The following is a 17,611-nucleotide window of genomic DNA, read 5'->3' on the forward strand; positions in this document are numbered from 1 at the left end:
TATGACTTTAAACAGGCATCTTAGCACTGTTTCTTAAGGAAATCTGAATCTGGATCAAAAGAAGATGTTTATTCAAAGAGGTTTCCCTATTTTTAAATGCCCTTTTCCACCTAGAAAAACTTGCCATTCTGATGGAGGTGCCTAGGCTCTCTGCATAATGTGCACAAGAGAGAATGGGACCCAAAACACCCTACAGACAATGCCCAACAAGGTGCCAATGAGCAGGGTGATAGCACAAGTCCTCCTCTTTGAGGTAAACTGGATCCTTAAGACACACAAGGGCTTCAAAAGCTTCCAGTATAAAGCAGGAGCTGAGCAGAGTTGTTGACTCTAGCTCTTTTTGAAGTTCTAGTTCTCCAGATCTCTCTGCACTTCCTTCTCTCCTGTAATTCAGGGCTAAAGGACAGCAGAAGGACACTTGGTCCTCAGACAACAGGTGCCATGAAACTGTTTCAGGTGGGTTACAGAACCATCACCTATAAAGGACACCCGTTCACATACTGCTGGTGCCTGGAACAGAACCTGGCACCTTCTAGATTTCAATACAAACATCCCCACTGCTTGCAGCAAGAGCCCACCTGAGAGTTACAGAACCATTCATACAAAGACACTCCAAGAAGTTCAGCGGTGTTATAAAAGCAAAATTTTGTGCATCGAGGGGCACACTCAAATTTTTGCACTATGCCTTCGTTGTTACTTTTCCTCATGCTGGCTTGACCCCTGTGTTGTATGGAGGCTTTCTAAGGGGGTGACCATACTGGCACTCATGATGCACAGCAACATGGGTCCCACCATCAGCACGCCTCCCCTTGCCCAGGATCTGGCCAACACCACCTGCTGCCCCAAAGCACCACGTGCCCTAGCAGGTCTGGTCTCAGAGGTCCTCTCTGATCTCTCTTTTTGTAAGGCTGGCCCAGCCCCTTCCCTTACCTGTTGAGCATGTTGGACTGGTAAATCCTTTTCTCCTGGGTGTTGTAACAGCTGCTCTTGGGCTCAGGGATGAAGCTGTGTTCAGACAGCATATCAGAAGCAGCCGTGGTGATTATGGCTATTCCATCCCTCACTCTGGCAGGAAGACCGTAGTCCCATTCATCATATGAGACAGAGATGAGCCCGGTGGGGAACTCGGATGGCACTGTGTCTGTATCCCCTGCCACCAGGCTGGGCACAATCCACGTGTAACCATAGCCTGTCAGACCCACAGAGTTGGCCACCTCAAAAATGTAGGTGGCCTCTTCCTTTGTGCAGTAGAGGAGGATAACAGGGCTTTGGAGCTTCTTGAGCTGGTTCTGGATCTTTGAGTCCCCATCGTCCAGGGACATGTCCAACAGGAGTACCTCCTCCAGTTCCCAACCCACAAAGCTGTGCTCAATGGTACTGCGGATCTTGTTCACAAAGTCCTGGTAACCAGGGAAGTAAGTAGTGACAATGGAGAAGATGTACCAGTCATATTCTTCCATGATGTTGAGCATGACAGAGGCTTGCTGTTCTATTGATGGGCCAAACTGGAAGAACATGGATGACTCATCCTAGAATACGAAGTCAAAGAGAGGAAGAGAGAGAAAAAGAAAACAAGAATAGGTCAAAGGAAATAAACAGCATTCCTAGTCAACCCATTGAGCATGGAGGAGGAGGCACGCAGTCAGAATCTTACACTTCATGTCTTGGCCAAGGCTTAAGGATTTATAACTTTTAAAAATTTAAAATTTAAGTGAAGCAAGTGGGAAGGAAGTAAAAGCCTTTTTATGACCAGCTGTCCTTACTTTATTTTTAAAGGCAGGTTGCTGAAATTACTTAAAGGTTTCAAATGTTAGGCATGATTCTAACAGGCAGGGAACAAGTGGTACACAAGTGAAGACAGAAAAAGAGAATCTGTACAAAATATTCCATGGCTGCAGAAATTAAGATCTTTAATCCTGTGATTATCTTAACCTTATATGTAGTATAAGCAGGATACACAGCAGCTTTGATACTGATTTAGTTTGGGACAGTCACTCTAGTTTGAGTATCCAGACTGAAGTACAACTGGAGTAGGCAAAACCATTGGACACAAATAGCTCTGAGAATCTCTACTGCAAGCTCCTCTCAAAGCAAGCAGTAGCACAGAGTGCTACAACTGTGAAGGGTCAGTCTCAGAACAACATAAAACATACTAAAATGGAAAAAATAAAATTCTAAACTATCATGGGTTTTGTTTATACCATGTTTTAGAGAAATGTCAGCTCAATATTTCTCTTGGTATTGCTTTCATATCCTTCTACCATACCAACTTCATCTTTGCAAGAATCAGAACTTGTACCATTTTATAACCTCCAAGACTCCAAGGGAGTTTTGTACAGATCTCAGCTCTCCAATGGCATAGTGTAAGCATTTTTCTTCCTGGTATTTCACAAGATACCAGGCTTTCAATTTGTGACAGATCCAGTAAAATCCAAATCCCTGGTTTTGCCCAATTCATGATGGAAAGGAATGGAAAAAGCATTTGCCAATATGCTCTTGTATGGACTGATCTTCTATCTTTTAAAATCAACTGCAAACTCCCACTGACTTATGTAGAGTAGGATTAGATCACACAGAAAAAAAAAGGCAGAATTAAATGGTATCTCTCTGCAGAGATTCCCATTACAATACGAAAGTTCTCCAAATCCAATCACCACTTTTAGGAATGAGATAGCAGTCTCGTCTTCTTTTAATAAGCCAGAAGAGCTGCACCAGAGATCCAAAAGGAGGTAGTCAGGAGTTTTACGCCTGGGGAAACTCACTGTGCAAATGCCTCAAGACATTACCTCCAGATATTCACATTTAGAACAGGCCTCTACCAAATTCACTCTCCTACAGCCTGGCAGGTAAAGCTGTTTTTCAGCAGGGATGCCAGTTAATCATCCATCCATCCATCCATCCATCCATCCATCCATCCCTTCTTTAGTCATGGTTTTGATTACCTATAGCCATTTCCTCTATTGGCAAAATATGCCATAGCTCAGCAACTCCAGAAAAAAAAGTCTGATCCTGCATCCAGCCTTAAGCTGTTTGTTTCTCTTTTCTGAACTCCCTGCGGGTCATGTCTTGTACAAAAGAGTCCATGCTCCCAGATCCCCATGCCTCTTCTATGAGGTTTGGTGATTAAACTCTGTTCATTTCCTCCATACAGCTCAGCACCCACTTGTGAAAGTACTCTTAGGGCTACTCTTTGCTCACTGGAAAAAAAAATGTACACAGAAAAAGGAAAAGAAGGCAGCACCAAATTGGAGACAAGTTAAAAAAACAGGAGCAGCAACTGACCCAGTCAATCTGTGGCAAACAGCTCATACTTTCTATCACTGGAATTCACCCTCTTCTCCCAGAACTGTGCTCAGGAAAATAACTTACTCTACCAATAAAAAGATACTTTTTATCTTTGAAGCTTATGGAGAAAATCAGGAAAGCCAGAGGAAAGATTAAACTATTGTCACAGCATCTGCCAGAGTTTGAAGAAAGCCTGAACAAGCATCTCCCATACCCTTCATTGCACTGTGCCTTTGAAAGCCACTTGTAGCAAACTGAATGCTAGAGTGCAAAGACTCAGCCTTACTGTAACATGAAAAGGCAAGACAGCTACACTGATGACTAGTATTTATTTTTATATTAAATTCAACAAAAGCTTTTCTATACTTATGCATAAGAACCTCTGAATTGACTGCGAATTTCCACAGTTTCTAGCAGAGAGTGTAAGATCTGAAGCACCTGGCTATTGAATTACAGGAACATTTGACACACAGTGTCTTTAAGTCTTGTCTGCAAAAATACTGGGTGCTTTCTTCAGTGACAACTAGGGGATGGGAAATGGTAAATCCACTAGTATTTCAAGGCTGCATACACACACACACGCAGCAGTTAGTAGGCGTGATAGCGAGGTGCAGGAGGTACTGCCCTCCCCATGATTTTAAACAGGGTCAGATGCTCCAGCTAAAGCACCGGCTGGCAGTTCATTCCATGTGAGTGCACAGCCCAACTGTTGAAAGGAATTCAGCCCCAAAGACTCAGGGAGAAAATTCGGAGCTCCTCACTAACCAAAGTGTATCAGAACATCAAAAATCAATACACCAAATAGATAGCTTTATCATAACCCAGCTAAACAATTCCTCTCCACCAAGAAATGTAAGCACCCCTCCTTAAATCAAACAGCACAGACCACTTGGCTGTGCATGTATTAATTGCTCTTGAACAACTGTTTGCATTTTTATTATAGAAGCAGCAAGAAGAGGCAACTTCTATTCAAAATGAGAGCACTAAGGAAGTGCAAGCCAGTCCAGCTTTTGGCTTGCCAAGATGTCTCTTGGCACTTGATCACCCCAGTACTTGAGCTAGCCAAATGTTCTTCATTCCCTAACCAACTCAGCACTCAGAAAAGAGAGGGGCGAGGGAAGAAGGACGAACAACAGCAGAGAAGAAAGTGTCCCTCTCATAATAAATCAGGAGAATTGCTGATAGAGCTGGATGGGAATCTCAGTGACTGCCTGTTGGGGGACAAAAAGCAAACTAAGACAAATGCCTGAGAGCCACAATTTCCTTCCTCTCCTTATTTTTGACCACACCTGATGGAAAGTCAGGGAAAAAGAGAAGAAGCTGAACTGAGAAGCTGACAGAGAACCACAGGGCTATCAGACAGCAGGAATTTGACCTCACTGTGGTGTTACAGTGAAAGCTTTTAAATTAGGAGGTAGGTCTAAGGAGGTTTTACCATTTTTACACACATATACCACATAGAATCATTATTGCTTTATTACAGTCTAAAACCAAAAAGGAATATTTTACCCCTCCAGACATTAAAGGTCTTTACAGAACATTAGAAGCTCCCATTTTTCTCCTGCAGAAATTTCACACTCTCCACCTCCCTTTTTCACCTTGGAACAGCCAAAACGTGGTTCAGCATTGCCACTGGGAGACAGATTTAAGTTTGGGATAGGGATAGGTTGAGTTCAAAGCAGGAGTCCCTTACATTGGACATCGTCCACATGAAATACAATCCCCTGGCTACAGGAAAAAAGCTTGTCTTTCTCCTACCGCCCTTTCACCTGCAAGCCCAGGCTCCCCATAGCTAACTGCTGCAAGAGACAGCAAGATGCTGCAGCATGTCCCTCACCCAGTCTGAAAGAGTAGAGGCTCCATTACAGGATCTCAATGCCTCCAAAGATCCTAGTACTCCCCCACTGTCACCCTGCAAGGTCAGGGATCTGTAGTTTGCAGAGCTGAGCTGGAGGTGGAGCTGATCAATTGACACAGCACCACTCCCCAGCTGACAGATGGCTTCCCACAGAAAATCTGCTCTGAGTTTACCACTGCTGGGACAAATATTGCCTCCCCCTCCTGCACGTTTAACCCCTCAGATAAGGAGGCTGGGTTGCACATGGTGAAGGTGCAAAAGCACTCACGGTGAAGCCTCCTTTTGGAGACTGGTGGCTGGCAATTTCCTAGGTGGATGGAAGAGGGTTTATGGAGGTGGCACAAGGTTTAGGGAGCGACCAAGTGTCATTGCCACCAGTTCCAAGTTGCCCAGTGCCTTCTGTCTCTCAAGGGCAGGCCCATGCCAATACTGCATGAAGGCCAGGTCTGACCCACCACAGTCAGGATGCAGGCCCTTGGCAAGGCTGCAGGTGACTCCCTGAGGAGCCCTCCAGCAGCTGCACCAGTTGAAACCAATCACTGCCATTTAATGAACCATTTACCTCAGATGTGGTAGGAGAGGTCCCCAGGGTGCTTTTCTCACAAGTTCCTTCCTAACAACCTCTCTGGATTCCCCAGGCAAGCAAAAGCAATTACTGCCTTAAAAACAACATCTTACTACCCAGAGCAAAACTGCTTTTTGGCATGGGGCAGACTCAAGAACATCCCTAAAGCAGAGGGACGCAGGATCCCCAAAAACAGTTGCAGTGGGCCAGTCATCTTGAAGAACTAGAGAGCCTTCCACCAAGCCATAGTATAACTGCTGACTTGGAGAGTGAGGAGATCAGCATGCTACATTTCCTCCATGCAACCTATCTGAATGCAATCTGGTTTTGCGCGCCATCCTCCTATTGCCAGGCGCTGAACAGATTTTTGCTAATGGTGGAAAGTTCCTTTACCTCCAGTCCAAGAGCCATGCCCCACAAGGGCCAGGTGTGTCAAGTTATGCACAAGGAATTTGAGTGAGGAGCAATTCAAGAGCATGTGTTTGCTCCTCAGATTTGGAGAAATAAACCATGTTTTTGCAAAATGTCCTAGGCTGCTATCTCCACACAGGTGCAGGAGAAATACGATTTGTGCTGCTCTGGGAGCAGCCCCTTTTTATTAGGCTTTTGGGAACAGCAGTATATCTAACCCCATTTGCTGCTGCATTAAGCTTCCTGTGCAGCCATAATTTAACAACTGGGGTCTGCCCTTCCCTTCCATTCTGGTTTGCAAAGGGGATCCTGTAAGATCCTAACAACTCAGGCCACTATCACTTTTGAAAGCCCTCTTTTCCTTCTCCTGATTTAGAAGAAAAGCTGTTTGTGTGTCTTTAGTACAGTCTTGATTTGAAAAATTCCTCTATGACCTACAGACAAATCACATAGGGCTGCCTCTTGTTTAGACTTCAGCCCTGCCTACCACACATTTTGTGGAGGCAAAAAGGAGTGAGCAAGCACCAAATAACTTCTGGTAAAACATAGACCTTGATTTCCCTACCTATGTATTTCTTTTCTTCAAAATTGAGACACCACTGTGTACCTATTTGTCACAGTCCTGGTGGGATACCTGATTCACTGGGAGTTTTATTGTTCGTGATGGAAAATGCCACAACAATTCAAAGTCTTATAATTAAATTTTCTATATTTCTGAGTCTCGTTTGTTATAACAGATCTGACAGGAAATCAGGATCTTTGTTGCTTAAGTGTTCATTTACTCCTGTTTATTCTTACCACAAATGTATCACTGCCTCAGGCTAGCCTCCAGTCGAGATCTTCTGCCTGTTTGTTTTTTCTCCCCACATTTAATTTTTTCCTTTAGTTTTCAACAACTCAGTACAATAAAACTCTGTTTTTAATATTACGTGCTGCATCATCCTGTGCAAGTCCTTTCCTTGAGTGCTTGCAGTAGGGACTATGAGAACACAGTGACACTACAGCCCTACCACAATGTCCCTGTGGTGCGACTGGCGTCTAGAACAGCATCTCTGTGTGTCTCACACACATACATGCTCACATTTCCACAAATACACATATTCACAGCAAAAGCTACTCAAAGTAAGGTTGGAGCACATTGGACTGCGTCATTTCTTAATGACTCTCTGCCTAGTTGATACTATTTAGTAGGATTTCAAAACTTTCCTGTCTTACTGGAACAGGTTCCCTGGGTTATTACTGATTTTGGCTTGCACAGCAGATGGAGAAGATGACCTCCTGCAATCCTTTCCCAGTGCTCTGATTCACTGATGAGTGGATCGTTCTTGTTGAAAATCCTGAGAGCTGCCCTGGGAACGTGCCGTCAGTGGGAAGTTCAAATTCATTAGATGCAGAAATGTGGTTTACATAACTGTATCATTTATCAGTTCCCTCCCTTGCTCTCGTAATAACTACTGAACACACTGGCCTTATTTGACAGAAGGATACATAGCTCAGAGACGATGGTTACAGAGAAGTGATTACAGAAATTGGTGGATGAGTGAAAGGGAGAGACCCAGTTCAGTGTCCCCACTGATGGAAAGGCAGGAAGGATATACTGTGATAAATTAGTGGAGGGCTGTAAGAGCCCTCTCTTACAGGAGCGTGTGTTGCTGTCCTTCTGGTCCCTGCTAGGCAGGGCATACCAGTGGCCAAGAAAGAAGGTCTATGGCAATTAAGAGAATGGTTGTTGACTCTCTAGGTCTTCTTCGGCAGCCACGATCCTGGTGACTACTGAGAATAATTGCTATAAGAAATCTAAAGTTGCTAGTGTAGCTCAATTTTATTACCCTGGTAAACAGTAACAAATGTACCAAGATTCACATGTATAATGACATTAACTATACATATAAGTATCATCGTATACACAGATCCCAGTCATGGCTTGGACATTAATCTCTCTGTAGCAGTGGAAACAGATCTGCTGCAGAGCCCTAGCCCAGGGACAACTGTGTAAGTGCTCCAGCACCAAGGAGTTCCTGAGAGCTGCAATAAAAAGGTCTCTGATTAAAGATGACTCAAGGGCTAAAAACAGCCAAGTGATTTCCACTTTCCACTTAAGGGTCTACAGAAATCATTCATTCTAAGCATTTTGCAACAGAGGAAACACAAGATACCCTAGATTCTGTAATCTTGATTTTGGGATGGATTCACTCCATACCACATGCAATTAATAAAAAAGACGAAAGAGTCCAACACACCAGGGCCATTGTCTGATGTATACAATTCAGAGAAAAACCACAAAGGTTGTTTGGCTAAGGAGACGGTGAATTTGTGAATTTTATACACAATCATGGTCAAAGCAGGCTAGTATATGATGGTATGCCATACCAGCTTCTCAGAGCATCACATATGGATGCCAGCAGTTTTCCACAGAGGGGAAATGGAAGTAAGCAAGCTGCCAGGATAAACAGTTTTCACACCAGGCTTGTTGCATTTCCATTTTCACCTCCGTATGTGTGTGTTGCCCTGTTTGATGAGCTTAAATGGACGGATTAAACCACTGGTCACTCTGGGTAGATTCCTCCCATCAGGTGCCATGTTATACCACACTGGCAATCTAGACAGCCCAGGCCTAGCTCCCCTGTCCCAGCTCAGACAAGCCCACTGGGTTGGCTTAATATCCTGACATTGCCAGCCCATACCAGTTAGAGGAAAGTCAGACTGCCCCATTACTCATCCATTCAATTACATCATGGTGTTTGCCTGGGGCTTCTTTTCTGGCTGTCTTACCCTCCAGACTAAGGACTGAATTTTGACTGTAAGCTGAATGGGATGTCATTGATATAGCCATATTAATAAATAGCAGCCATAAAACTATCCAGCACTCTTAAAAAAGTCCAGTCACAGTATTTGGCAAGATGTCATTGAATAAATTTCTCAAATCAACTATCCAGGGTGAAATACTATCTCTTTTTATCATTTCTAAATTAACTGCTCTTCCATTTCATCAAGTATGCCTTTGGTCTCTTATTATGAGCAAACCTTATTATGAGCTGAACCTCCAAAGGTTCACAGAGTCTATTTAGATAAGCCCCGGAAGTTCAGCATTGCATCCAATGCCTCTGAGCCTCTAAGGAGATGAAGATCTCTCACTGTGGCCCAGCTGTGGACAGGTCAGAGTGTGTCTCTGAGGGCCTCCATTCCCCTTCTGTCTCATGAAGTAGTGATACGCCCTTTTGCTCAAATTCTGCATTGCTTATTTAAGCATTAACCTTCTGTGGGCAAGGCTGTTCATTGCTCTGCGTCCTAACATGTGGCACCTGCAGTCCTGATGATGCCACTCAGCCTCTATGGACAGAGTGTAGCTGGCTGTGCCCATGCTCTGAGCTGGCCAGAGCACAGCCAAAGAAAAGTAGCCAATTTAAGGTAATGTTGTGCCAGGACTTAATCTTTTCTTAGAGGCTGGCCTTATTAACCAGTTTAGATCATTTTCAGTGCATTGATATAGCTTACATACCCTTTGGATCAGAGCTAGCTTGCCTCAAGAGTGCAAGTGAGCAAGGAGCTGAAGGCAAAGCCTGTGTAGATGTGCCCTCCACTTTCCTTAAGGCAAGGAGCAGTAAAAGGCTTCAGCCTCATACTGTCTGCCCAGCAGTAAATAGATAACATTCTTACTCAAAAGAAAAAACTACAAAATACAAAAAAAAACCTCCAAACACTTAAAATGGGAGAGCTCTCTAGCAAGGGGACAAAACCAAGAGCTGATATCTGACTAGATTACACAGGCTCCAGATTTTCCACTGCCCCATACCTGGCTGCCTCTTCTCTAAGAGGGTCATACTTGATGCTCTGAGTGCAAACAAACAAACAAAAAGACAAAGGAAAAAAAGGAGGAAGAAAAAAGGGCCGGCTCCCACCGCTTTGGTCCCAGTTCAGCAGCGGCGTTTCCCTGGCAACCACGCACGCGTAATTCGGCCGTGGCCGGTAGCTCCTCACAGCCGGCGGGAACGGCCCCGCGTTGCTCCCCGCAGCGCTGCCCTGCCCGGGCTGCGGCACCGCCCGCCGGTGCCGGGGCTGCGAAGGCTGGGGCCGGGCGCCGCTACCCTCACCCCGAAGAGGGACTCGTCCCCCGGCAGCCTGGACTCAGCTTGCTGGGACTGCGGAGATGCTCGGGAAGAGGAGGGGGGCTGACGGCCCACCCGCCTGGACCTCTTGTGCCAGGTAACTGGGGGCAAGCAGGAGTCAAGTCAAGATTTCCCCTCATCCTGCCCGCCCAGGCCTCCTTCTCCAGGGCTGGTTCCTGACTGCCTCCGTGCTCCTTGGTGCTGCTTTGCTCTGTGGTGTGAGAGGAAGGTGCGGAGCGTATGTGTTGCTGTCTTTTCTTCCCTGCGCTCATGCACCGCTCTTACCTGGGGATTCAGTCCCACAAATACCGGGGTTTATTCGGTTAGCCCAGGTCACTGGCTTCCTGCCGTGAGGCAGCCCCAAAATTCAGAAAGAAGTGATCCCACCTTTTCTCTTCCTGAGCCTGGGAGTAAGCATTCAGCTATTTCATACTCACAGCTTTCTGAGACCATGAGGATCCACACTACCCTTCACTGCACCCTCCAAATCAGATCCTATCACTTTGGAAAGGAGGTGCTGCTTGCTCAGAGTACACTTCCTCCCTGCCCTGAGCTCTCCCAAACCTGACTCACCCCAGCTCACTCCAACCCGTGTTTTACAGCATGGGCTGGGACAGGAGCAATGTTGTACCCTCACTGTGCACCAGGGGAGAAGGCAGCTGTGTGTGGTGTGTTTTAAGAGAGATTTTACCACCTTCCTTATACTGTCACAATAGTATAAAAGAGCCTGGGCATAAAATGAAGAAACAGTACCCTGGTCCACTTTTGTTTGGACATGCTGCTGGCAAGCAGCTGCCTCACTAGCATGTAACATGTATGTCTGCACCAGCCAACAGGAGGCACAGAAATCGTGAGCTGGCCCTAAGGTATCCATGCATTAGCGCTGTGTGGAAACTCCAGCTCAGGTCCAGTAGAGCTGCCACATCAGGAGAGTGAACTAGTTCAAATCCTGGCCTGCAGTGCCGTGGTGACACTCCTTCTGGTTCAGATCTCGTTGGGGACTCTCTAAGCCTAAGGAGAAGAACCAGAGGTGGATTCCTGAACCATTGGACCTGAACTCTGGATTCAGCCCCTGCTTTGGAAAGCGACTGTATCACTGTGTTACAAGAGTCCTTGGCTGGAACAAGCAATAAGGATTTCAATATGCAGCCTCATTTGTCATGCTTGAAGGCCTGATCCCCATCAGAGCTGGCTTTGGCCATAGCTAGTTACCTCTCGTGCTCCAGGATGGATGAAAGCATGGCAGCACCTACCTCCTTTCTACCCAGCTCTCCTTCCTAATCAACCAGTGAGCAGTGCCTCTGTTGGAAAGCTGCTGTCATGCCTGTCTTGCTCATCTAATTGATTCACAAAGTTTTAAACGATTATTGATTCTCCTCTTCCCTGCTGTGGAGACTTTGAGACCAATAAAGCACATGGAGTTATTTACACAGATATTAGAAAGGAAAGAAGCTCCTTCCTCAAATGTTCTTCTTGAGCTCCCATCTATTAAGTCTCAGAAACTCAACAGGAGGTTTCCTACAGCTTTACAGACAAAAACACTTACAAATGTATGAAGTCCCCTGCACGCATACATGCCCATCCAAACATTTGCAGGATGTTCTGCCAAATCCACACCTGCTGAATTATTGCTTCCTATTATTTTGTATTGGGATCATAGCTCTTTCGTTGCTTTTCTTTGCCCTGATTATTAACAGCCATTTGCCATACCCCTTGCTGCTATGAGACTTTCCCCTATTGTGCCAAACCTCCTATTCAATGAAAAGCCATTTCTGAACTCCAATGAATTGGAAGTTGTTCTTGGTAAAAGACTGGACCATAGGAAACTTGCAGAGCTAGAGCTTGCAATCTCCCCACAGTTCCAGAAACAATTCACATTCATGGTTCCTACAGTGATTTGTGCTGTAAGGACCATTATATCCGTCTCCATGGTCTAAGCACATGAACGTTTACACTCCTCAGGGTTTGAAGAAGAGGATTTGGGAGAGGGAATCAGTCTATCTGAGTTTGCAATAAGGGTGCTATGAGTTTCAGTTCTGTATTTCTTTTTGCTTGGGCGATGAAAGTCAATGAGCCCATTTCTAGTCAGCTTAACTTTGTGCCGGAGCACACATAATTGAATTCACTATTTTTTCTATACTTACCTGCACATTAATAGAAGGTGCCATCTATATATTCAATATGCCCTTGACATAACTTAAAAGCAGCAGCATAATAAATAAGATGCTCTTTTTGTACTTGAATTCAAATTTTTCTATCTATATTAGGCTTTGTACTTTTTTAAACAAAACCCAAGGCTGGGACTGAACTGCCATATCTTTTTCAAGATCACACATGCACATGAGGCACTGAGCTTTCTGTCGAGGATCGGCACAGCAGAGAAAGGGATTGATGGAGCAGCAAAAGAATTTGCCTCTGCTGGCCGTTCATAATAAGAGTAACAAAAGCATCTGAGAGAATAAAAGCTAGGGTGAGGCATGTAAGGTATAGAAATAGCTCTTTGACTAACTCAAAGGCAAAGCCGATGCATCTTGTTTTCCTGCATCTCCCGTTGTCTGTCCTCTTTCTTAACCACACACTCCGGCACGACAGGGGAGTGGGAAGTAGATGGAAGCATCAGCAGGAGCTACAGCAAGCTGGGGAGAAATGAGCTATTCAGTCCGAACATTGCCTGGCCAGGGCCCGTGACAAAAGATGAACAAAGAATATGAGAGGGGAAAGAAAAAGCCATGTCCAGGACTGCACCTCCTGCAAGGGAAGAGCCGTTGGCTGTGATGCTTTGTTTTTCTCTTCCGCTTTGTATCACTCTGTCTTATTATTTCTTGTCTTCCTGCACACAGCTGCCTCCAGGTTCTTCAGTGCATGCAGGTGTGTGTGTATATATATATATGTATATATATACACACACACACATGCAGGATGACTCAAGATAGGCAAACTGCCTCATCTCCAATATGCCAGTTCCACTCCAACTCAGGCTGGCAGCACCTGAAGTGGATTAGCATCTGACAATGATCCCCATGAAATGAGGTGATGGTGCAATCCAGCCTTACTGAAGATTAGCGTCTACATCACCACACATGCGTTCAGAGCTAATTAAGCCTCTGGTTAGTGCTCTCAGAGAGAAGCCAAGGATTACACAGGCTGCTTCACTACACAGCCCTGGCCACAGCCCAGAGGAAGAAAGCTTGCATGCCTTCAGATTGTGGGTGAAAGCATTGGAGACATGGTTTTAACAGACTTTATTCTTCCTGACAAAGTACAGTCCTTCAGGACTCATCTTTCATGGAGGCAAGTAGTCATCTAATTAACATACACCAAGATGATCTGGGTTAAAAAAAAAACGCAAACCAAAATTGTCTTTCCTTTAGGCAGATCAGAAGAAGCAATACTTGTGGAAAGGGAATAGCCACAGAAAGGTTTATTTCAGGGTGCAGCTAAGCAATTCTGGAAGCTGAGACAAAGTCATCACTCTAGTCATCTAGCTTCAGGATACTTTTTTGGCTAGTAGGAAGAAGCGCCTTTTCTCCTTTTTGTGCAAAACCTCTGAATATCTGCCTCCTGAGAAGTACTGAGCTGGAGAACCTTTCCTTCAAGTCTGGTGGCTAATGCAAGAAGCTCAACCTTTTCATTATCTCAATGGATGCAGGATATGTACATTCCTACACTATGCATCTGTCTGCACTGCATAGGAACCTGCAGCAGTCGCTGTGCACCCTGTATCTCAGAGGATGTTCTCCTCTTCTCTGTGCTAAGAGTAGAAGAAACAGAGTTTAAGAACTATGTACGTTCATCATCTTGGCATCAGTGCTCTTCAAGGCATGCAGCATTGCAGAGTGGGCATGCCTGGTGAATGAAGCACACTGCATGGGAGATATCAACCCAGTGCTCTACAGCTCATTTGGTGTCCACCTGCTCTTGTTATGTTACCCAGTATTTTCTAAGGGCTGATAGTAGATCTCTTTCTCCTTTCACTCATCAGGCTAATCCTACTAACTTCAAAGTCATGCCATACTTTCTAGGTGGAAGTGAGGATGTGGTCAGGCTCCTTGTGCATTCAGCAGTAGGCTATGGACACAAGCTCTCTATTCATCAGTGGGAAAACATGGCCTTTACAGATATCCCTCACTAGCCTTCCTTCCCATGGAATCTCTCTTTATAATGTAGCTCTAGGATATCCAAAGAAGGAAAAGTATGCAATATTTTTACATATTTGCATGTTTTAAAATGTACATACTCCACCCATACATAAAGGGCTGAGGATCCTAAATCCCCTTTTTTAGAGGGAGCTTTCTGAGGGCTACGAGTTCCCCTTCAGCTGTCTGCTGTGGGGGACTTTGCACAGCCCATTGATAATTCTCCTATTTCATTGCTAGGCAACAAACAAATTGTTGGGTCCCCAGAAGATTTTCATTTCACTCCATAAGCACCAGCATGTCTGTTTCAGCAGAGATTAATCATACAAGCCCTCCCGGCCTTGGACTCAACCCTTCTCAGGGCTCCTCTAAACAGGGCAGTTTACTTCCTTACACAAGGTCAATTGTGTGTCTTGGACTTTGACGAAGGAAGCCCTCAATCCTCTGAGCATACCGACAGCAACATTTTAACAGTGCACAGCGATGCTGCCCAATGGTTTACAGTCTAAACTAAAGATGAGCAGCATTTCAGACAGAAGCGGCAGGAGGACTTCAAGCAGGCTGGTCATAATCCCTCCTGCTGGGATGTGGACAGTAGACATAAACCGGTCCCCTTCCTGGTAACTCTTGGTAGGGGATTTTTCAGGCCTGTAAGTGGGCAACACCTTCCATCCTACAGCTTGCACCAAACCACCTCCTCAGAGTTTAACAGCATCTTGCCGTCTTTATGGACTCAGAAGGGAGATTACTGCCTCTTGAAGTGCCAAGAGCTTTTGCTACAGCTTCCAGGTTTTCCCTGAAGTGCTCCCCTCCAGGTATTGAATGAGCTAGGTATTACAACTCAAAAGATTTTCATTTAGCAAATTTTTCTTCTCAGCTGATGTACTCAATGCAGAGGGAATACGATAGACAAGATCTCTTTGCTCACCCATATCTGCATAAGCTCGTTTTAAGCACATTGTACGATTGCTTCAACTTCCCAACAGCAGCCTCCTCACATCTCCAGGCCTCTCAAAACCATGCCTGGATTGTGCAATGCCACAGCCCCACATCAGAGATGCCAGAGCTAACCTGGACAACCTAGTAAGCCCAGAAGGTACAACAATACCTTGCAGAAGTATTAGCTTGGATCCCTGAAGGTGAAGAGTGGTTTCAGTACAGTCCCTGAGCTAAATTTGTGATGAGACGATTGTACCACCCCTGGAGCTGGCCTGCTGAATGCTACCTAAAGGTCTACAAACCGTGCCAAGCAGCTATAACCTCCCCGAGACTCACTCCCTTCCTGCAGGACCTGGGCACCCCAATATCTCAGGGTGCTTCCCACCACAGCTGCCATGGGAGACTTACCCTTGCCACCTGCTCCTTGGCCTCCCTTTGCCCCCACCGCCTCAGCAGAGGTTGTTCTCCGCTCCCCAGGGCCCAGGGAACATCTTAAACCTTTTCTCTCAGGCCCACCTTGGACCCTTCTCCTGCACCCCCCAGCCCCACAGGGTTCCTCCACATCATCTCCCCTCCCACCCACTGGGCGTGGGGCGGCCATGACCGTGCTGGGACTGGGGCAGCAGGAGGTGAGGCCAAAAGGACAGCAGACGGTGGGTTCACGTCCACATACACGCGCATCCCGATTAAGGATCCAGCTTTGTTTCCATGGCAACGTGCAGAGCCACGGCAGCACGGTCCCTTCCCGTGCGGCGGTGGCGGCCGCGCTCTGCACTGCTAAATCCTCCGGCCGCTCACGGCCGCTGCCGAGGCCTGCCGGCAGTGACCCCTTACGCACTTTCCAAAGTCTGGCAGATTAGGGCTCACAGATTTCCCGCTCATGATGTGCTGTCCAGAAACAGGCAAATAAGGATGTGCCAACTAATAGCAGTAACTGAAATAACACCACCCATCGCCGTCGAGCTGTAAACCCCTTAGAACAGCATTGCAGAGAAACGCGTTTTCTTTCCTGGAAGCTGGCAATGATAATCAACGGAGTGCAGTTCAGGGAATTAAAAGAAGATATTTTTTCCTACGCGCAGGTAGCTCCTTAGCACGCAGCCAAGCAGTCAGCACTCCCCTGGACCTACTGCCAAATGCCACTTGCAGCCAAAGCCAACTCCACCTTTTGGGACAGGTTGTCCCACGCAGCCCACCTTCCCATGAGGCAGTACTAATACTCCTTCCAAACAAGGATAAGCCCGGGCTGTTCGGCCACTCTGCTCGGCCCCCACAGTAGGGAGGTGAAGCACAAGAGGACAGCCGAGACACCGGGTCTGGGAGCTCGCACCCTTCTCAGCACCTCTCTAGGAAGAGGCATGTTAGATGTGGCTGGTATTTCTTCAGGCCTTCTGCAGTCAGAAAATCTTCTTGCCAGCTGAGAACTGAATCACAAGCAGGACTGAAGTGCTCATGATTTCTTGGCCATTTCTACTACATGTCTTAAGGGTTGTCTGCTGAGGAACGATTGGGACAATTAATCCAAATTAAGTAAAGTTGTGAGTTTAGCATGAATTCATTAAATCACATTAGCCTTGAATGGACACAGTTCTTCCAAATTAAAGCAACCCTTAGAAGAAAATTGAACTAAACTGAATTAAGGTCCTTTTCAGAGTGCTTACATGGGGTTTGATGTAATTAAGGAACAGCAGTCCGGAAGGGCTGTCCCAGCCCCGGCCTCCCAGACAGCCTCTCCATATTAGTCTTTTCAGGAACCTATCGTGCTCTCACTGGAGAGGGGTTAGGTTTCTTGCTTTCCCTGTGCAGTTTGGAAACTGGGGCAGAACCTAGCTGTACCAATGACTTTCTGCTGAAGCCCATTCCTGGCCATTTAATACCTAGTCGCTCTTTACCTTGAAGAGCTCTCCTACTGCCAGGGTATTTTCCCCTCACTCTTGTTTTAATGGAGGGCAGCCTTTTATATTCTCTCAGCCTGCATTTTGCCAGGTTAGATAAGGTACACTGTCTTAATCTCCTCTCGTAAAATGTGCTCTCCCCTCTCTCTACCAACCAGATACTTTTCTGACTCCATTTTGCTTTAATTGGGATAACTGGAATTATACGCAGAATTGTACACAGAGGAAATTACAGTAGAGCCTTTTACAATGGTACTGATACTTCCCTACCTTGGCAGGGAATATCCTGCCTGGCACCTAGGAACATAATTGCCTTTTATGCTGATGTCTCATATCGAAGGCTCAGTCATCACATCAGTAAATAATACTCCCACTTTTTCTCTTTTTCATTTGCTTCTAACTGATAATCCCATTGT

The 17,611-nt window shown here is 45.8% G+C and overlaps 1 protein-coding gene across 1 annotated transcript in view; it reads right to left on the reverse strand.

Moving 5' to 3' along the window:
* Positions 1 to 17,611, reverse strand: part of GRIN2B (glutamate ionotropic receptor NMDA type subunit 2B) — a 168,235-nt gene that overhangs the window by 116,316 nt on the left and 34,308 nt on the right. The window contains exon 2 of the mRNA XM_075498943.1: positions 931 to 1,529. Within this exon, the coding sequence (XP_075355058.1) occupies positions 931 to 1,529 (599 nt within the window). The remainder of the gene's footprint in view (positions 1 to 930; positions 1,530 to 17,611) is intronic.

The sequence above is a fragment of the Mycteria americana genome, chromosome 1 (assembly GCF_035582795.1).
Source record: "Mycteria americana isolate JAX WOST 10 ecotype Jacksonville Zoo and Gardens chromosome 1, USCA_MyAme_1.0, whole genome shotgun sequence".
NCBI lineage: Eukaryota > Metazoa > Chordata > Aves > Ciconiiformes > Ciconiidae > Mycteria > Mycteria americana.